The sequence below is a fragment of the Esox lucius genome, chromosome 3 (genome assembly GCF_011004845.1).
Source record: "Esox lucius isolate fEsoLuc1 chromosome 3, fEsoLuc1.pri, whole genome shotgun sequence".
Classification (NCBI taxonomy): Eukaryota; Metazoa; Chordata; class Actinopteri; order Esociformes; family Esocidae; genus Esox; species Esox lucius.
Genome location: NC_047571.1, coordinates 24,054,966 through 24,076,384, shown reverse-complemented (window position 1 = coordinate 24,076,384; position 21,419 = coordinate 24,054,966). Strand labels below are relative to the sequence as shown.

The following is a 21,419-nucleotide window of genomic DNA, read 5'->3' as shown; positions in this document are numbered from 1 at the left end:
CATCAAGAGAAAAGACATATTGGGGCACACCTTTTCTTTTGCCTTGTCCGTGGTTATCCTTGGAGCATTAACCCACAACAGAGCGTATTGTTTTAAATTCTTTATTTTCCAAGTCAATATGGAATCTAAGAAACTACTATCATTAAAGACCTATTGACGTTGACCAGGTCTAACCATTAGAAAACAGACAATGACCCAAAATAATTTACATGTCCAGAAACTATTCAACACGAGCTGCATGGATGGAGATGGTGGGATTATGCAGAAACATCAAACTGACCACATGACTGGTCAGCTGACTAACCATTGGTGGTTAGTTAATAACTGACCATAAGATAGGTCAGACTGTGACAGACTGAGTTCCTCTGGGGCCGCAGACGGTTGGCTGGGTCCCAGGGGTATGGTGGTGGTAAGTAAAAAAATCCACGTTAGAAACTGCAGTCTTAAACATGTGCCATACCTTAAAATATAGAGGAAAACACCCTCACACTCATCAATATGATGAGCAGCCAAGTCCCAAACCAAAAAGCTGTGAAGTCTTTATTTTTGCAGCCGAGGGAAAAAAATATATATAAAAAAAAAAAAGGAAAAAAAACAACTCCAGATTTTTTTTTTTTTACATTGGTTGAATGCAGAGGGGGGGAGGGGGGAGGGAATGAACTGCACAAGTTGGGTTGAGTTGGAAAGACACTCCAGCACAGGCTTCTATTCCTGGAGCTAGAATCTTCTTCCAAATATCCAAAAGTTCTGGTCTGAAGAACCCATGTTGGTCAAAGTAGGGTGTCCTTTGGGGTGCCTGCAGTAAAACGCCCATACAGCAGCAGCGTCCTGGCAGGCTGTCCTTTAGTAGGACAAACGTTATGTGCTCCCAACTGCCTGGGCCTCCTCTCCCTCAGAGTTCCCTGTTGGGATAGAGAAACAACCCTGTTAATCCTATCAGTGGCACGCTGAACAGCAACACTAGCAGTACATCAATTATGACTGTGAGAACTAGCTGCCCGCTACAGGAAAAAGATGTGCGCTGTTTTTCCTTGCACCAAAGAGGCAGTGGAAGAAACCCGAAATCGCACCGAGCTTTGTTTATTGTTATCGACCAGACCTGGAGCATTGTTGACCTGGTCTTCCTCGTCGCTGTCCCCTTCGGAGTGGGGCAAGTCTGCTTCCGGGGCGCAGTCTGAAGCCGGGGCCTCCTGGGGCTCCTGGTCCGCCCTGCTCTTCAAAGCCAGGATACGATGGTGCAGTGCTGCAGCCAGCTGACCAGTGTCCTTCGAACTGGCCTGTCAATCACGAGGCAGAGGGCAGTTATTAAAACCAATGACAACAGGGACAACAAGACATCGGCCTCACACACACCGTCCTCATTAATAGATTCAACTGAACCGTGGTGACACGAGGCAGCAGGAGTGTTCTACAACTCAGGTGTTTCACTTGCTCAGGCTTAACATACTTCCCCATCCCTGTACTCCCACTAGCGCAGGAGTATTCGACATTAACCCCCACAAGGTCTGGAGCCTGCTGTTTTTCTGTTCTACGCCCCCAGGTGCGTAAAGCTTTTGTAACACCTCCCCATGGATTAAAGTCCAAGGAGACACGACACCTGTGATATGACCACAATGTGAAGCAGGCTATAGGGTGGGCTGACGTTTTACCGATATTAGGAAGACCTTGACTCCCTGGTCCTCTGTGTCCATGGCGGTGACGCGGACACTCTTCTCGCTGGCCTTGTCCACCTGCATCTGAGGCCACAGCTTGGTGTTCAGAATCAACCTCAGGCTGCCCTGTGTCCGCATCACTGTGGGGCACAACCAAGCCCGTCGTGGGCATTACACTCTGAACTCTGTTATACACATAAATAATGTAAACAGACATACTTGCTCTGGTTCCACATCACTGGGATTGGATGTCAGCGACAGACCATTAGGTACAGTCCTGGCCATTCAGAAGGCCTATTGTCTGGTGTTCACCTAAGGTGTCTTTCTACCTAATCCATGACTGTACTTTATGAATCTATTACAAAAGAGCAGCAAAACACTACAGACAGTGACCTGAGGCGGTATTACTCTTCTGTTCACATGTTGAACGTGTACACGTCCAGACCAGTGTGGACCTACCAAGACGTGACTGTAGTGATCCGTCCTCTGTGGATGCCATGTCATTAAGCCTGAGCAGACCTCGACCCCGCTCGATCCACGACTGGGCAGTCTTATCAAACACAAACAACTTGCACTGGACCTAAGGAACGGAACAACAACAACGTAAAACCCTGATTCGAAAGAAGGCGATAAAATCTAAATCTGTAAGCGAGGTACATTGAGAATACAGAACTTGAGGTGTGTGTGTGTGTGTGTGCGCCTCTATACATATCAGCTGCTGACCTGTAAGACGTTACTCTCTGATTCCTCTCCAGTTTTCACATCTACTTTCTCTAGGATACACTTCTTGGCTGTAGCTTTGGTGTATGCTGCTGCAGATTCTTCCAAGGACTCTGTCACACTGTTACCTGGGATACAACAACGCACACACCAAATTAACGACACCAGTTGATACAGCAGGAATAAGCCCTGGGCTGTGGTAGCTCCCATACCCTTTTCTGGTGTGTTTTCCTTTGCTAAGGGTTCAGACACCGGGGGAGCCGCTTTGGAGTCCTCCACTGATGGTTCTCCTGCTTTAGGAGGACTCTGGAAAAACACAATACGTTGTTAGTTGTGCATGCATCGTCTCGACCACTCCTACAGCTCAAACCTGATAGGTGCACTCACAATAACGGTGCTTCTACAGTTTTATTGTCCTTATCAAAACACAACGAGCCATGCTTAAATCAACTGTACTGTATCCTAACCATCCCAGACCGTTGCCTCTCTCAGGAGACATTTGGGTTCAACTCGGTTTGCTCTATCACAACTACAATCCCGTTTCCAAAAATGTTGGGACTCAGTGTAAATTGCAGATAAAAACAGAATGCAACCAACTGCAAATCATTTAATGGAAAATAGTACAAAGACAACATCTCAAATGTTGAAACTGAGAGATGTTATTATTTTTGGAACAACAATTGAAAATCTTATATCAAGCAAGAATGGGAATACAATTCACTTTCAAAACTACAGCAATTGGACTCCGCAGTCCCCAAACGGTTACAGAGTGTTGTTAAAGGAAGAGGCGAAGCAACACAGTGGTAAACATGCCCATCCCAACTTTTCTGAAACATGTTGATAGCAACAATTTCAAATTAAAATGGCACATTTCTCCAGAAACAATAACATGTCTCAGTTTCAAGATTTGATATGACATTTGTCTTTGTACTACTTTCTATTGAATACAGAGTTTCAATGATTTGCACATCATTGAATTCTGTTTTAATTAACATTTTACGCAGCGTCTTAACTTTTTTGGAAACAGGGTGGTACTTCCAATGTTCTGGTAATGGCCTGAAGACCAACACCACCAAAAAGGACAGTTTACTCACTAGAACTCTCTCGTACATGTTCTGTCCAAAGACAAATTTGGCTTCCTTGTCGGCACTGTTCGTGGCGTTCTTTGAACTGAAATTTAGAAAAACAAGACATTACAACATTTTAGTCAACTTACAGACACGACTTCGGAGAACTGTACGATTAAAGTCTGGGATTTCTTTTTAAATCTCTCTCTCATACCTCAGTCAGCCAAGCAATACAAGCAATAGTAAATTTGATCACATAAATTACACATACATAAAGTTCCCCCTTTTCGAGGACCCGAAAAAACTATAATGTCCATAAATCCCAGAATGCATGTCCAACACATTCAACTAAGGCAGGTAAAACCTAAATCATGATTTTTGTAAAACAAAAAAACAATTGGCAAAAAAGATTGTCCAAATCCCGTCCTTACTTGTAATGAAGCATACATTTAAAGAAAAGGTGGTCAAATGTTACCTGGGCGTGGCAATGTACTGTAGGAAATAGTTAGTTCCTTCCTTCTGAGAATCCAGGGGGAATAACTTGCCATCTTTACTATACTCCTCCAACTTCATAGAGAGACAGGCGCAGGGACAAACCATTGTAAGAAGGAAATTACAATATTTCAATATAAAACTGAAACTAACCAACAACTTGATAATAATAAATTGTTGAAAATGAATTTCATAATTGATCAGTTAGATATATTTGGAACAAAGCAAAAAATATATACATAAATGTGTTTTCATTATAAATTATTTTTATCTAACATTCCACAAAAAATATTAATTCAAAGAGAAAACAAAATGTACCTTTGCTCGGTCTTTGATATTTTGCCCAAAGACAAAAGAGGCCTCTGCTGGACATTCGTTCTCTCCCCTGCTTCCATCGGCCCGTTCATGATTCTACAAGATACACAAGTCAGACATCATGGGCCAATTCATCTGCTGTTTTTTATGGATTAAAAAGGACAAACAAAAATAAAAATGTGTACCTATTACAACTACAAACGTCCACTAAAACCCATTTCGCACTAGTGCAAGTTTTTCCCCCTGTACATTACACAGGACAAGAGCGCAGTTCTCACCGGTGACTTGGCCAGGCCGTCTGAGTGCTCAGTGTTGTTCTGGAAGATGGTGGACCCTACTGTTGACCTGTCAGAGGACTTCACTCCGTTGGTGGACTCCGAGTTGGTCTTTGCCGGGGGAGCTTGAAGCAGGGCTGGCCGGAGCACACTGCGCTGCTGCTCTTTGGGTTTCTGACAGGGGACGCCTGGAACAGAATCTGCTAATGGATTGGATCTGAATGCCTTACACAACTACCCCATGCAAAACCATGTACCACTAATATATCCCAACTAACATGCATAATCATATGCTATTCACAACTACCACCATGCAAATCCATATTACCATGCTGGACTGTCATCTAGGTTGACCTGTGAGACTGTGAGCTGATTGGGAGAAATGCTTGGACCTAGTCATGGTCTATGATGGGGCACAACCTGTTTCCTTCTGGTCAGGTGGCCAGGAAAAAAATAGCCCTAGCCATAATCAAACCCAAAAAAACTCACTGTCAGAACAAGGCATCAATACCCACCTGAACTTGGCGCCAGGCCATGAATGAGAATTGGTGGCTTTAAACGAAAACCAACAGGCTTTTCTTCTGGAAAAAAATTAAAATAAGAACCACAGTTAGAAACATTCAAAAGATAAATAATCAGTGTAGCGCTGATACAATATTTCGACAATCTAATGAACACGAGTGCTAAGATCCAGACTACAGTTGATATACACACTAGCTACTCAGGTTACATACCAGTCAACTCCTGGAAACCTCCTACATGAAGCCTTGATGATTAGGCTTTACTCTAAGACATCTCACCTGGCTCGGAGTCCTCTGAATTCCCAGTTGGAGACTGGCAGACTTTCGGGGGCATGAAAACATTGTTTTTACTACCAACTGCAGAGAGAGAGAGAGAGAGAGAGGCAGCTATACACATTTAAAAGACTAGATGCAGCACAAAAAACATTATTGTTGAAATAAAATACAGACATTAGGGAGATAGCTCTGATGAGTTCTCTAATGGGGAATGTTACCAGCATGTGAAGGGGGAAAGTGTGTTAAGGACGAAGTTCTCTCCCTTTTCATTGGTGGACAGTAGCCACCACCGTCATCTTTGTCGGAATCTGAAAATATGCAAATAGCCCTTTCTTAGCATTTAATTTCAATCTAGCTGGCCTCCAGACTGTGCTGTGGCAGCTGATCCAGGGTAAATGTATTGAAATATTATGGATAACATGCATTGTAAGATTAGATGGAAATCCTGACTGAAATAGTCTGAGTCAGAACAGATGTAGGCACACCTTCTCCATCTTCCGCACTCGATCCATCTGCTGACCGCTGTAACCGAGAGTAGCACTAAATCAACTGTTGTTTTCTCAATCTGGGAACAATACAGTGAAATGATTGAGTTTATGGTGACTTTGAACGGAATGGAATACTGTCCGTCTTACCTTCTGCGCTTTATCCTTCTGGAACACGAACACTGGTGGTGCTATGGCAGCCTTCTCTGATTAATAAAGAAGGGAAAGCATGCTTTACCATACAGAACACTTATGCAGAGTACTGTGGGACTAATATCAACAGAGAACAAAGCCTGTGGCTCAAATTATTCATTCAACAATAACACATTTGTTGTGTCACACTGATAGCAAAAAACAGTTTGTGCAAACAGCAGCAGTGTTGAGTTCAGATATTTTTTTGCACACTGCTAAAAGACCTTAATGTAAATAAATCTAAATGAAGGCATGGGTTTTGGATTCTAAAAAGATGCGCAAGGTGCCAGTTGAGAGAATTCAGGAATAATCTGCTAAACCAAAAGTGGTTCTGCCAAAAAGAACTAACCACACGGATTCAGTGTGTTTGTTTTTTTCTCCAACCATCTGCTAACTGGCCTATCATGCAGAAGACCACCACTCCCCATTCAGACACCTCTGAATAGAAGGATTGAGAATAGACAAATTACAAAATCCTTTATTCCAAGAGTGGTTGAAGAAACAACACCATCAGTTCAGAACATGTTTTATCAATAAAAAAAACATAGCCTTAACACATTTAAATAAAAATAAATAATAATACCTAAATTAAATGAGGCATTTTAAAAAGGACTGTCAGTGTCAAACAAGAAGGATAACAGAAAAGTACTAAATTTAAACGGTTTCCAAATGTTAGTAGAAAGGCAGCCCCGTGAAAGAAAAAGTCTCCTCAGAATATTATCAGGAAAGGCCTACTCCATCCATCCCAATTTCCAACTCAGGCTTTGTTATATCACAGCACCTTCTAGCAGGCACAAGACAGTCAAAGACAGAGAAGGTGTACTCTTATGCACATCTAGCCAAGCCAGTCCCTTTCACATGCTAGGTGGATCAGTCGGGATTCGCCAGAGTCCAAACACACAGAACATTCAGCAGCCAACCACCACATTCCGCTTGCATGCGCCCAACCCACCAATATGAATTGGTAGAGTATGACCAGGCAAGGCGACCCTGTCCGACATTCCATCCAACCCGGACAATGCTGAACCAATTTGCACCATCCTCGGTGAGACCCTTGGGAACTGTCAGAAGGCCTCAGAGAAAATGAGAGTCCTCGTCACATTGACGCAACGGAGTCGCAAGGCAGGGGCTTCACAGCAGAACTACTCGGGAGCCCTTCAAATGACATTTCAACATAACTTTATTGGTTGTCCATGCAATTGGTCTGGTCGAAAGTGGTGATTTGGTGCCCACAAAACAGTACATGTCAACCGACTTTTTGACGTGCCAGTCTGTATTGTGGATACATTTTCTAGTTTGTACTCTCTTCTGATGCTAGAGACTGTAGAGTGTAAAAATCACAGGCCAACTGCTTGATGGGCTGGAACCACCAAGTCTGACAATCCTACCACAGTCAAAGGCACTTAAGACTTCTTCCCCATTCTAATGTTTGGTCAATCAACTAAACCTCTTGACCTGGTTTGCATGCTTTATATACTGAGTTGCTATTCCATGATTTGCTATTTGGCTATTTGCGTTAATTAGCAAGTTTATCAACTTAAGTGGTTAATAAGTTGGAAGTGTTTCCAGTCTTACTGCCAGAGTGTTCCATCTGTGGTTTGGTTATGCTCTGCCTTGGTTTTTAAAACAGAACAATACACAGACCAGCATACTTAACGACAGGTTAACACTTCCCTGTGGATATTCTGTCTCTGATTACATCCTACATGAAAACAAACTCAGCAAGTAAAGTACATTAAAAAAAGGTTTGACCAACACTGAATGCAGAAGCTTCTGTTCAGAAAAGGTAAGCCTACAATTTAGAGGACGAACCTGTCTGATTATACAAAAAATAGGACAGTCTACACAGCTAGGCCTACATGTTGGACACCACATTGACAAAAGGAATGCAATTTTAGATTCAAAACTCAGTCTAGATGACGTTCAGGGGACAAGCACAAGTTGCGCCTCGACGGGACAGGGTCATGGAATGGACTGTCCTGCATTGTAAATAAACATAAGCACATGATCTAGCTCAAACGCACGTTTTTTTTTTTAGCTCAAACCACTGCTGCCATACTTTGGTGGGCAACCTAGATTCCAATCCATATAACGTTTCATCCAAACCTCTCAAGTTAGCAAACAACATAATCTGGATGTTTTGGCGAAGTAATATATACGGTCACAATAACTAACACGTGATGACTAGGAAGTAACCTAGGTAGTACAAATCTGATTAGCGGACTTGCAGTTAAATAACTAGCTTTTGCGTAAACATAGTAGTGTCGACATGCTAGTCCTGCAATTAGCTACGCTGGCAATGAAAATTTAACAAGCTAACTGGCTTACCTTCCTAGAAAGTTTCGTTTTTTTTGACCAGTTAGCTAACTGGCTTTGACTTGAGAATTAGTAGTGATATAAACGTATTTTCAAGATATGTATTGTAACTTTCGAGCAAGGTCGCTAACGTATCTAACTAGTAAACCACATCGTAGTTAGCAATAACGTATAGCTTACTAACGGCAAACGAGCTAGCTAGCCTGCGTCCTCTAACATCCCATACAGTAGCTAGTAGCCACATGAAGTGAGAAATTTCACCGGCTACTTACTGAACTGTACGTAGTAATGTGTAAGTTAACGTACCTCCGCATAAAATATCTGGTTCACGCTAGCTGTGACTGTCAAATTAACACACCCTATATTTAATTAGCAGGCTAGTAAACAAACGTTTACGAGCATTAGTTGAAAAGTAAATATAGCAACTTGGCCAAATGTAAAATAAAAAAATAGATATTAGCTAGCTAGCCAACGTTACCCAGCTTCCCATCCCCGCCTAAATAGTCAATGCTACCTAGCTGTGGCTGTCTCGCTAGCTAGTGAAAGCTACCGCTGTTTTCTTCCGTATGCAGCAGGAGTGAAACTAAATGTCGATTCAGTATTCTATTTAAAATGCTACCAATCCCTATATTTGTTTACAAAATAATGCAAATACACCCCAAAGGCGATGCAGAGAATTCAACAGTTTTTGTATTGTTTCCTGACACGACCACTGCTCACCTTCGTTTGCCAAATCCGCCATTTTACTTCTATGCTCACACCCACAACCCACCGCGCAAAATACATCTGGGCCGAAACAAAGCTCACAGAGGATCTAATCAGTCACTATGCATAGAATTCCACTTCTAATTAGAACAACAGAACTATCCAATATTTTCTAAATTAACCTTTAATACAGTTATGATTGTATTGATTAGACTTTATTACATTTTATTGAAGAGTCTATGAGCCTTGAACACAGCGGTTCAGTTATGAGACATCATGCCATGCCATGCATGATCACAATAATCTAAAAATAACTTGTCCAAATAATGGTTGAAGTGAAAGGTTTCTAAGGTACAGTATGTAGAGCAACTGCATTCAAACATTTCAGTGTCAAATAGCCCCAAGTATGTGAGAGAAAAGTGGCCAGATATTTTCAAATACAGGTAACTGCTCACTCAGAATATACAGAATAATTTCAAAATGTATGGTATTCACCTATTCGCTGAGCCATCATTTAGTTAAGGGAAATTCTGTCCCAATTTACTTATAAGATACATTTATATAGCTACATAGTATATATTACTGAAATGAGAGTATAGCTAATTATTTTTGGGGTGTGTTCAGTCTTCCCAGAGCCTATGCAACTCTTAAATTAATCAGCTGGAGGAGGCTGGGGTCTATCCAAGCGAGGATCCCAAAGATCACTGGTAAGGGTTTGAAAGAGCTGTGAGTCACTGTGTCCTCAAAAGCTTGGCACGTCACACATGAGAGGTGCTAGGGATTATGCTATAGGACTTAGCCTCGGGGTATTGTAACATCTTCAATTATATGAGTTTGAGTACGTCTAGAGTTTATCATGTATCATATAATCATATAAATGTATTCCATGATGTGCTCCAATTTTACATTTTTACATTTTAAAAGTTTTATTATTAAGCCTAGCTGTGGCTGCCTAGCTGTGGCTGTCACTACTATAAGGAACTTATAGTAGTGAACACATACATATCTGTTTTCATGCTGCCCCCAACAGTAATAATCAGTTATGCATGTTTAAAGGATTAATAACTGCTTTAAATGAATGCAGCGATTCATAAAACAGACATAATTTAATGTCCTTAGGAGATGGTAACAGACTTGATTTTGTGGATTGTATGATGGCTCACAATTTTAAACAGTTGTCTTGCCAGTAATCTGAGGGGTTTGGTGCCAAACTGAAAATATTTTAGTTAGGTTTAAAGAAAAATCTTGCAATGACTTATGCCAATTTTTATATGTAAATGTTAATTTGGCCCTTTGTGTTTTGGTTCCTACCTGTATGTTGGGGTCTCAAAGCACATACTCTTTGAGCCAGTCATTAGTAAGGCCCTGACTACCACTGCAGAATGAGACAGAGTAAGGGCAAATCATATTTTCACATTGATGGGAAAAAATTATCTCATTGAGAGCTGATACAAAAGACAGAAATATTGATTAAGATTTGCATACAAATATTTTCTGCTCGTGTAATAAGGCCATTATATAATTTACTGAAACTTATTTTTGGAACTAGGCTCTAGCTTCAGATAGAGATGCAGAACAGATTCACCACTAGATGGGGTAGCTTACAATGACATGCAATGTGAAATTTGGTCTTTAATACAATTTTGAAAATGTGTTAGAAAACATAACTCATCCTATTATGTTTTATAATTAAGGAGAGATACTCTGTTCAAAGATGTTTCTGAGGCACTTAACAAAACACCCATACCTTCTTTAAATATGCAGTTGGAAACTTTTATGATATTTTGTGATAACTTTGTTATGTTTTGTGATAACTAGATATTTGTTTAAACCTACATTTTTTGTCTGGAGGTTTAATATATTGTTTATATGTGCATAATCTGTATAAAACAAACACTATTATACCTCAGGTAGCCATGAAATTCCAAGTTTGAAAGAAACTGGCTTAGATATGACTGGCACAGGCATGACACATGATACAATACATGGCTTGTCAGACCTATAATACATTGGTTTTAGTGTTCCAACCTATCTTGTTATGACTATTTATTTGTTTGTTGAAATTGTAATATGATGTAGGACTGGCACTGTATTTCAGTATAGTCAAGTATAGTCACTGTATTTCAGTACAGTCAAGTATAATCAATGTATTTCAGTACAGTCAAGTGTAGTCACTGTATCTCAGTACAGTATAGGCATGTTTTTTCTTCCAATTAATATTACTTGTTATTTATAAATGGTTGGCTAATGCTAGAATAGTGAATCCCCTTTTCCATATTTCACCTTGTTTTGCAATGTCTTTGGGATCTCAATCAAGAAATTCTTGTAAATTCAGGACACACTTGATGCTTCGCTGATGTCAAGAAAAGTAACTGACCCATTCTTCAAAGGACATTACGAAAACCAATACTGAGGGTTACGTCTGTGCCAAGTGGAGGCGTCTATAAGCAACAGTGATTAATGGCTTATGAGTAACTGTATCTCCTCAAATGCATGCAACATGACACCAACTACACAGGACTAAGAAAACAAATCACGTTATCTTTGGAAGAACTATAAAGCACATGTTTTTCAATGAACCTGAGTGCAGCAGTTTGTCCCAAATGGCCCCCCATTCCTAATGTAGTGGACTGTAACAGACCTGTGACCGCGGAACATATGTTTCTATTTGTTATGCAGTCCAGGTCCTCTTGGCAGTGGCCCATCATCTAGTTGAAGTCGTAATGGTATCTATTACTATGCCATTGGAAATGTGCAGTGGCATTGATCTGTCAGGGTCAGTAACTATGAAACAAGCATCAGGAAAGGGAATGGCTCAAGACAACCTTTTTTATTTGTGCCTAGATTATATTTGAATCCCTGATGACAGATTATTAAATAAGCAAACTGTAGCATTTAAAAAGCAAAAATATTAATTCTCATCCTCATCTCATCTCATTCTCATTCACTAATTCTCTCAAAAATATTCAAAGAGGTGCAAATCCCATGGTTTGGTAGTCTAATCCCCACCTCAACCCCACTAAATCTCCCCCCTTTTTTCTTGAGACAAATCTGTGTAAAATGAAAGGATACAAAAGCATTCATCCAGATACACACATAAATGCATCTCTGACCATGAAATCAAGCCTTTGGAATCGCCATCCCAGTCCCCTGACTTAAACCCCATTGAAAACCTGTGGGGTGAGCTGAAGAGGAGATTCCACAAGCAAAGACGAAGGACTCTTCATGGATGAATGGTCTCAGAAACCTTTATATGTATTCTCACAACTCATCAAACACCGCTGTAGAAGACTGTGTTTTGTGGAACATTGTTCCAGTGATTACAGTCTATGCATTTCTGCAACCTGCTTACAGATTCTGTCAAGAAAAGCATTTTAACAGAGTAAGAATGCATTGGTTACATGACAAGCAGAAGCAAAACACCCAAAACCACTGACAAGAATTATTCCCAGAGGGCATGCGAAAGAGAACGCGAAGACCAGATGACTCTGCTCACTGGGTCATGATTGGATAGGTTGGTCGCGTCCCAAACATAACCCCAATCCTGGGACACTTTTGAGAAAAGCAATGCACTTCATAGGGACTAGGGTGCTGTTTGAGACTCAACGTGATTGTGAAAGTGACAAAGTATCAACACTAAACAACGCTATTAGGCGTCCTGTCTACTCAGAGCTGACCCTTTTCCATCAATATCGGTGTTTTTAAGAGCTAAAATACCATAGACACAGCTTTTAGAAGGAAAGATGAGCCGACCGGCCAAACGGAGAAGAAGACCTCTTTCAATGACAGAAGGTCTTTAATGTTAGTTAGACTTACTTAGTGTGCTTCCCAGATGCACATTTTCTCTCCTTTGGTCAAATGCAGTGCACTTTAAAGGGAATAGGATGCCATTTGTGATTCAGGAATTGCTCTGCTTAATGTATGAGAGCATTTTTCAGCTGTCAGAACTTGATAGGGAAGAGGTAAATGGTTTATGAGCACAAAGCACTTTATATTGATGTGTATTTTGAGGATAATGTACATGTTTGTAATTAATTACTCAGTATGAAAATTGACATAGGTTGAGTTTATAGAGAGAAATTATGATTAAATATGTGTAGATGTTGGTATTTCTGTGCTTTCCTGTCTCTGTGCAAAGGAAGATAGGAGGTCAAAGTCACAGTTTAACAATGGAGGATAAGTTTATTAGGTTTTTATGGCTTGATAATGGAAGTATTACACTGAAACATGTGCTTAGTCTAATCCAACAGCTGCTCCTCTCTGTTCAACTTCAAGTAACAGGGGGAACTAGGGATGAGATTAGTGGAAGTGTGGACTACTTAAAGAAAACAAATCAACAATGGCCATCTCCACTACAGCTTTAATTTTTGTAATAGAGAATATACGAGAGAAGAGCCTCCAAGATACATTTTACTGACAGAAATACTCTCTGGTGAATATGAAGGACATACTTCTTTTTCAGTTGCATTCATGTGCATGTTCCCCTGGAAAGTATTTTCTGACACAACTTGCCTTAAACTATTAATCAAGGGCCAGATTAGCCAAGCCAGGCATGTTGCAACAGATTTATTTTCTTTGAATTGCCACACGAGACTGAAGATCTTACCCAAAACGTCATCCTTTTCTAAACACTTGGATTTTGCAAAAATGAATAACAATATGCAAGAACCATGTACACAAAGTGTCAAAAATAAGTACTGATAGATGAGCCTCATAATTTAACGCCTATTCACTTTAGCTATTCGTTAATATAAAAACATATAGCTATAATGCCAAAATGTCAATTTGCACATCACGCTTGCATGTCCACACAGGGAAGCATGGGTTCCCTGTCCACACCATCCCACACCTTCTAGTCACCCTATTTCTATGTTACCATGTTCACTGTATTATTAACTGCAACTGCACCCAATTATGCTATCAGCCACCCTACTCATGGCGTCCGTCACCTAGCACTCACAGTCAGGTCTTAATGTTGTTTGTTTGTGGAAGACTTCTTACCCAGATTTGACCCAATTTCCAGAGTCTTGTACTTGCCTTTGTTTTTGTTCCAGTTTTCTAGTCTTGGTACACTTCAGTTTTGCTTACCCTTTTTTGAATAAAGGTATTCGTGCACTTGCATACTATTTCCGGAGGCCTATCGTGACACACGCACATCAAAACTAGAACGAGATGGTTATACGTTCATTTTGCATCGTATACTTGTCTTTGAATAGGGCCAACGTTGAGGTATAACCCCAATCAATCATGAACAGTCCTTCAGGATTGATTTGGCAATGCCTTAAAGTTGGCCCTGTTAAAAGACAAATATACTTGGCAAACCGGAAGTATAACAATGATTTGGGAGGAGAGTGTCCAGATTTTGCAAGATCCCCTAAATTCTTTGACAAGAATTTGACCAAAATGCCCTGAGTGTTTATCATTGTTACCAAAATCAAAAGATGAACTGTATCGATATTGGTCTTCATGATAGATGTTGATGTGTAGAAGGTACCAAGCTATTTGTTCACATAGTTGCTCAGACACCCATCAATAACACACCAGAGTTCACTTTACAGTCCAGAGTCCAGACGGTTAGGAAATACAGTACTGAATAGAAACATGACCATATGAAACTCTCTGTCCTCTCAAGTTACTCAGGCTAGTGATGAAAATCAGATAAAAAATAACAGATTCAACAAACACTTACTGCACAACAAGAATTGTGAAGAGACATACATACATACACCAGTATGTGTAACACATTTCACATTGTGTATTTAATCCAGTTGTTTACGATACATGTTGTGTATGTTCATTTCTATTGAGCTGTGTGGTGATTTCTGTTTGGACTCCAGGATCCTATTACATTTTAACATAAAATAAATGTCAGTAAAAGTGTTTTAGGTGTGAAAGGGGTGAAAGGGGTGTGGCTCAGGTGCAGCAATATAACCGAAGCTCTGTCAGTGTGGGACTGACTTCCACATTCCCTAAACTACCTGCATAATCAAGGAAACCACAAGACAAAAGACATAATCGTGTGAGTAAGCCTGCCGGCTGTGGTTATCGATGAAAGTTTTCATATTTGACAGCTTAACTGTATCACTATCAACGTGGTATTTTGCACGCGTATTTAAAGTGTTGTCTGTGAAATTTCCATTGATTTTGACATTTACATTTTTTGTGTTATTAAATTGGTGCTTCCTCTATATACCTGGACTTCAAAAGGTGCATATCTGGCTTAGTTTCCATCGGCTCAGTTTGAAAATTATAAAGAAAATAATCAAACTAGAAAGTGTACCAATACTGAATAAATTGTATATTATCAATGCAAATCATGAATACATGAAAGATGAAGGTCCCCAGCACAGGGAGAGTTTTGCTACATTTAAAGTTTGTTCAAAGTTCTAAGTTCAACACTTAAAAGCTGATAGTGTGGCAGTGAGACGTAGGTATCTGTTGGAAGCACTGGCAGTGATAACGATTATGGTTTTTCCTGCAGGGTTTGATTCAACTCTTCAGCCGCAGGTTCTCGCCATAAAGTCCCAGGAACAGACTCTGCAATGCGGTTAAGCTTCCTGTTCCTCCTGACGCTAGCCGGTTTATACCTTACCCTGGCACAAGGTACAGTGTGAATGTGATAAACCTGGTTCTGTCATCACTCTATGATCTGCACACAGCCTTTCACCAAGAAGAGTAAAGGCGAACATAAATATCGTAAAGTCTTTCATACTGCTGGCTGGCATCAGTTCCCATAAATTCAGCCGTGCCTGGTGTTCTATTAAGTTGTTATCTAGTCCTTAAATGATTGAATCAACATTGCAATAAATGTTGCGTTAAGGGATATTTTCCTAATTTGCTCCCACCTTGTGGAAGTTAGCCGAATTACAGCAAAAGAAAGTATTGCATTTAAAACAGGTCCTTCTTCTAGAGCATTTGCTAGCAGGTTTTACTTTCATTTTGGTCAACCAGCTGTAAAAACTATATTTTTTGATATTTTTTCAATTTTAAAATGTGTTTTAGATGGTACAATCAACCACTACACAGTTAAGTGTTTTTTTCTTTGTTAATTTAACGAAAACCATCAGTTATGGCAAATATGAGAAAGTACACCTTCAAATAGAGCACGCTGATTAAAATGTACCTGTCTCATCACCGACACAGATGTTTAGCTGTCATAATATCTGTTGCCTCAGGAACATACGAGGACTGTTGTCTGAAGTTTGTGCATGAAATGAACAAGTACACTAAGAGGATGGTGATGAGCTACAGGATGCAGCAGACAGACGGCGGCTGCAATATCCCTGCTGTAGTGTAAGTTCTGACAAAACAAGGCAACATGGGAGCAGTGACCGTGCCATGCCGAATGTAAACAGATTAAGAGAGATTGACATTTAATGTCAGAGACATCCAACCACTGCATAGCCCGTGATTAAATAACTTAATGATTAGGGTTCAGTCTAAACTTTTTCTCATAATTCCTTCCAATCTCAGCCTCACCATGAAGAAAGGCAGGAGGTTCTGTGTCCACCCCAATGCGAAGTGGGTGAAGGAATTGATGGAAAATGTTCAGTCCAAGATGGATGGAAAGGTGAGAATTCTACCATCAAAACTGGATTCATCCATTGATTGAATCACTGAAACCAATGTTTTTGAACTGTCTGTGCAGAAGCCAAAGACGCCAAAGAAGCAGAGAGGCTAGAAGATCTTGGAGACCTTGTCATCATTGTCACAAGTGCCTTTTAATGACATCTTGCATTTTATTTTTTTTTTATTTTTTCTCTACCGCTTAAAGACATTTGATGCTTTAACAGAGACCATCCTGTTATGATGCATACTTACAGTATATTTCTGCATTGCCTGCTGATGCCTGCAGTCCAGCCATTCACAATGTTTTCACAGTATAACAAGCCCGTAGAATAAATGTGTGTGTAGGGAGGTGTATGAGAGAGAGATGTGCATGTTTGTATTTTTATAAACTTTTTGGATTTGATTTTAGCATTAAGTTTATATAAAACATATAAAGCAGGTCCCTACCCAAACGTGGTACGTGCCTACAATGTTTAAATGAAACCTGTTTTTATTTGTATTTTCAATGTTTTTACTTCAAATTTCATACTTTACTTTTCATACTTTTTATACTTGTTCCTTCTACAAAATAAATACTAAAAAATCCTGAATTTCTCTTTGTCGTGTGGATTGTTTATGAGTAATTACACAATCTTTATTATTTGCACAGAGTGTGTTTGTATGATATCTTTAGTAACAAGAGTTAGATACAGTATTTGTCTATTTATGACTCTGCCACTTTAAACCTTTAGACCTTCACAGGGATCAAGGAGAATATAATGCAAGTTCGAGGTTATCCTTTTTGGTCACTAATGGCACTTTAGTTGCTATATAGTGCATTACTTTTGACCAGAGCCTTATGAACCTTTTGGTGGTTTGAACTCAAACCACCATGACTGTGTAGTGAAACCATGAAAGGCAACCTGAGATCTGGTGTTTGGAGGCATTCTGCATGTAAACCACAATGTTTTGATGTATAGCAAAGATTTTTCAGAATGGAATAGAAATAATCTGAATCACCAAAGTGGTTCTTCAATTTGAATATTGGTGTTTTCAAGAGAGCGTTGTGAAAACACTGTTTGGGCTTCAGTGCATTTAAAAGGCAGCATCAAAGATTATTTATACTTTTGTTTTTTAAATTGTATTATTTGGGCATGAAAACCTTTGAAAGCCAATGTAAAACCAACCATTTAAGAAATACAAATGATTTATAGTCTAAACTTTGACAACTTCTGTGGTAATTAAATAATTGGAATTTCATTGGAATTGCTACACTTAAATATTTTTAAAACACAAGATTTCTTGTCAGTTGTTGTGTTTGAATGCTCCAGCAATGTTAGGATGCATTTGGGTATCTAAAAGCACTTAACAAGGGGTTCAAAATAGTGAACAAAGGCTATAGATATTGATTTAGAATGCACTGTGCATAACATTACTTCAGACAACTAAAGGTTTATTTATTCAATCAACGACAGCATGAATGGTTGAAATGGAAAAATAACTTAAAATCAAAAGGCACAGAATGTTTTCTGTAACATTCCAGGACAAAACATGTATATCAATGTAATAGAGGTATATACAGAGGGTGGACAAAATAATGGAAACTCCACATGGAAAAGACTGTTACTTTTACTTTGAAGTAACTGAATCACAGTTACAGACCTAGCTGCAGAGGTTGCATTAAGTTGATTACCAATTACCTGTTCACATGTCAGCTATAGGCGTGGCCTGACAATTAGCACAGTGATCAAAGCACCATGAGGCAACTAACAGAAGTCCAAGACGCCAAAATAGTTGTTGCACAAATTGGTCACAGAAACTGCAAAATTCTGTCAAGGGGAACAGGCTAACAAATCGTGACAGCATGTTCGTAACATGTATAAATTGTATCGGCAAAGAGGAACAGTGTTAGCAAGTCAAAGTTTAAATTCAGGAATAGACGGACAATTAACAAGATTAGGGGACAAGAACTGGCGGTGTGTACTCAAAAATTATTCCAATGACCTGCGACCCCTAAAGAACAATGCCCTACTTTAGCCAATGACATATCTGATCTGGCAAAGTAATTGCCTCACGGTGAAGGAAGACTACCCTCTGAAAGAGGTGATATATGAATGTTTTGCTTGTTGAAGAACAATCCCAGTAAGAAGAGTTTTGAATTCATATTTTAAGATGGACTTTGTTACTACGGACCTACGCCTGTTTTCCAAACCACCACGCAGGTCGCTCTTTATAAAGCGCATCGTGAGTACCACGTTACGGCCGTTTGGAATTGAATTAGGCAATTAATACGTTTTGAAATATAGCCTATTGCATTTCGATATAGCTTGCTTACTTATCAGAAGCTTATAATATCGCTGGCGATGTGTTCGACTACTTCTAGGCATCAATAAGAAAATATAAAACTCGAAGTAGTGACATTGATGGTGGACGAAACTGTTATTTGCAACCAATGGGGTGGACTTCGGCCAATCAAAATATCTCCGGCAATCAGTCACGTGACATCCAATTATCAGTTCCTCCGGTAGCTATAGAATATATGTTACTTAAATCACATCGCAATCAACACATGAGTGGTTAACTCGGAATATAAAGCATTGTTGGAAAAATATATTCTAATTGTTTGGAATACAAATTGCGCAATGGTCCCACATGTACAACCTAAAACATTTGGCACCACAGTGACCCGTTCTCAACAAAAACGATACGTCGTGAGCTTCACAAGGCTGACATTTGTGGCAGAGATGACTGTCATACCGTTTGTATCCAAGGCCAACACAGAAAGACACATGACTGGTGTAAGGAGCACAAAACCTCGACTCCTGAGCAAAGGGAAAAAGTATGGTCTTATCATCTTTCACTCTGTCACCTTACAATCATTGATTTTGTGCGTAGCCTATTAAAATAAATTAATATACAGGTCTGCTTAGACTGCTGCCCCCGCGACCCGGCCCCGGATAAGCGGAAGATGATGAATGAATACGGAACAAATTATTAATATCTGTTCAAAATACCGCTCTATGTTCTTATTCAGTCAAATAAGAAACTTGTTCATGGTTTTTAATTATATATATATATATATATATATATATATATATATATATATTCCCACCAACCTTTTTGATTGGTGTAAGAAGATATTTATCACAGTAAAGGATATGAATTGCAAGACTGATTCATTACATCAATTACTTATACAAAGACTAGCTTTGTGTTGTACTGTTGAATGTTCGAATACTGATTAATATCTGAGTTCATTAACAACTGTGACAAGTAGGATATCTATCATGGTCTCAAAGATCCCAGGCGATATTTTCTCGCCGGGCTGCAGCATGTCCATTCACATCCTCTGTCATGCTGGCTGTCTTATTCCATGACCAGACAAGGTTTGTAAAGTATGATAATGGATTCCAAACGGCATCCAATTACCGAAATAGTGCACTAGGTTTTACCAGAGGCCAATGAAACCCCCAACAGGATAGGGTTCCATTTGGAATGCACAGGATCTTACTGTTTTCTTGGACTCTTCGTCGTTCTCTGTTACAACGGACATGTTTGTTCGGATAGCATCTAACTGGAAGTCAAATTACTGGTTGGACAGGGCTGGCTGACTTTTAGATTGATTGTTTCCACTCTGGCACCTCAACGACTTAAACAACTTACAGATGAAGACAACCCTTAACTTTTTTTAAGCTTTATTCTGAGGGTTGAGAAACAATATATTTAACCCAAATAGCACAAGTGGTGCATAGTTACGCTGAAAATGCATACTTGGGAAAATTTGTGAAAAGCACAAAATTTGGCAGAGAGGTAGATGTATGTACCCGAAAAATAGCAACGGAGTTGGAACCTTAAGTTGAGTAGTCAAAGAATTTGGACTTTGGACCTTTTTACACTATGATACAGAGAGTAAACAAACGTGACAAGTTTAATTATTTCATATCAAGTTTCAGTTTACATTGGCGTGTACCAGCCACAAAATAGGAGCAGGCTATCCAACACTTAGATATTTAATCTTTTGACTCAAAATGGCCATCCAGTCAGCATGGAGGTTGTTGTGTACCAAGAAATTAATCTAGCTTCCAGCAGAATAAACTGATCTTTCTGCTCTTCTTGTGTCTGGTCTGGCAATAATGATATTTCATATATTCTTATTACCCTAGGCTGGATTTAAATCACAGCTGATATAACAAATCATACAGTTTAGTATAATTAGAATTGCTTGGAAAATGTTGTGCATTCCTGTACCAAATTCACTTGCCTCTGCAAACCTTTTATTAGAAAATCTGATCAGTGCTGTTTTACCAACTGCATAAACAACCATGCCGATGACCATAAAGTATTGTATTGAATGCTGTTATTGATACTGATATTGCATTTACATCTGAAAAAATAAATTCATCTGAAATGACTCTCTGCTGTTGCTCTGATGATGTTGACTGATAAAATGAAATATCCCTATATTTCAATTCAGAAGTCTAACTGTTTTAAAATTTCAATAAATACACTTTAAAATAAACATTTCTCTTCACTCTGAAATACTTGTAGGGAGTCCGCCTTTTACAAAATACAGTGGATATAAAAAGTCTACACACCCCTGTTAAAATGCCAGGTTCTTGTGATTTAAAAGAATGAGACCAAGATAAATCATGTCAGAACTTTTTCCACCTTTAATGTGACCTATAATGTGAAAAATTCAATTGAAAAACAAACTGAAATCTTCGAGGGGGAAGAATAAAAAATAAAAAACTCAATAACCTGGTTGCATAAGTGTGCACACCCTTAAACTAATACTTTGTTGAAGCACCTTTAGATTTTTTTTGTAAATGTTCCCTATGGCCCACACAGTGTTTTT

General features: G+C 39.3%; 2 protein-coding genes across 5 annotated transcripts; one reads left to right on the top strand and one right to left on the bottom strand.

Moving 5' to 3' along the window:
* Positions 1-427: 427 nt before the first annotated feature.
* Positions 428-9,108, bottom strand: ranbp3b (RAN binding protein 3b). 4 transcript variants are annotated; one of them, XM_010890830.4, is made up of 16 exons: positions 9,032-9,108; positions 5,954-6,009; positions 5,804-5,840; positions 5,537-5,626; positions 5,322-5,399; positions 5,037-5,102; positions 4,525-4,721; positions 4,250-4,342; positions 3,915-4,006; positions 3,467-3,542; positions 2,585-2,678; positions 2,376-2,500; positions 2,112-2,232; positions 1,650-1,792; positions 1,100-1,277; positions 428-902 (listed from the first exon to the last, which is right to left on the bottom strand). In XM_010890830.4, the coding sequence occupies exons 1-16, from the start codon at positions 9,051-9,053 to the stop codon at positions 859-861; spliced, it is 1,512 nt and encodes a 503-aa protein (XP_010889132.1). In that variant the 5' UTR covers positions 9,054-9,108; the 3' UTR covers positions 428-858. The 4 variants fall into 4 exon arrangements, with proteins under 4 accessions (XP_010889132.1, XP_010889153.1, XP_019896601.1 ...); XM_010890851.4 differs by having other exon boundaries at positions 4,525-4,709; XM_020041042.2 differs by lacking the exon at positions 9,032-9,108 and adding an exon at positions 6,948-7,050.
* A 5,863-nt stretch (positions 9,109-14,971) lies between these two features.
* On the top strand, positions 14,972-17,173 carry LOC105022442 (C-C motif chemokine 21). The gene is given in 5 exon segments (NM_001311038.1): positions 14,972-15,035; positions 15,498-15,619; positions 16,192-16,309; positions 16,490-16,586; positions 16,665-17,173. Coding segments are annotated over 4 exon segments (309 nt in total). The 5' UTR covers positions 14,972-15,035; positions 15,498-15,558; the 3' UTR covers positions 16,698-17,173.
* The last annotated feature ends 4,246 nt before the right edge of the window (positions 17,174-21,419 follow it).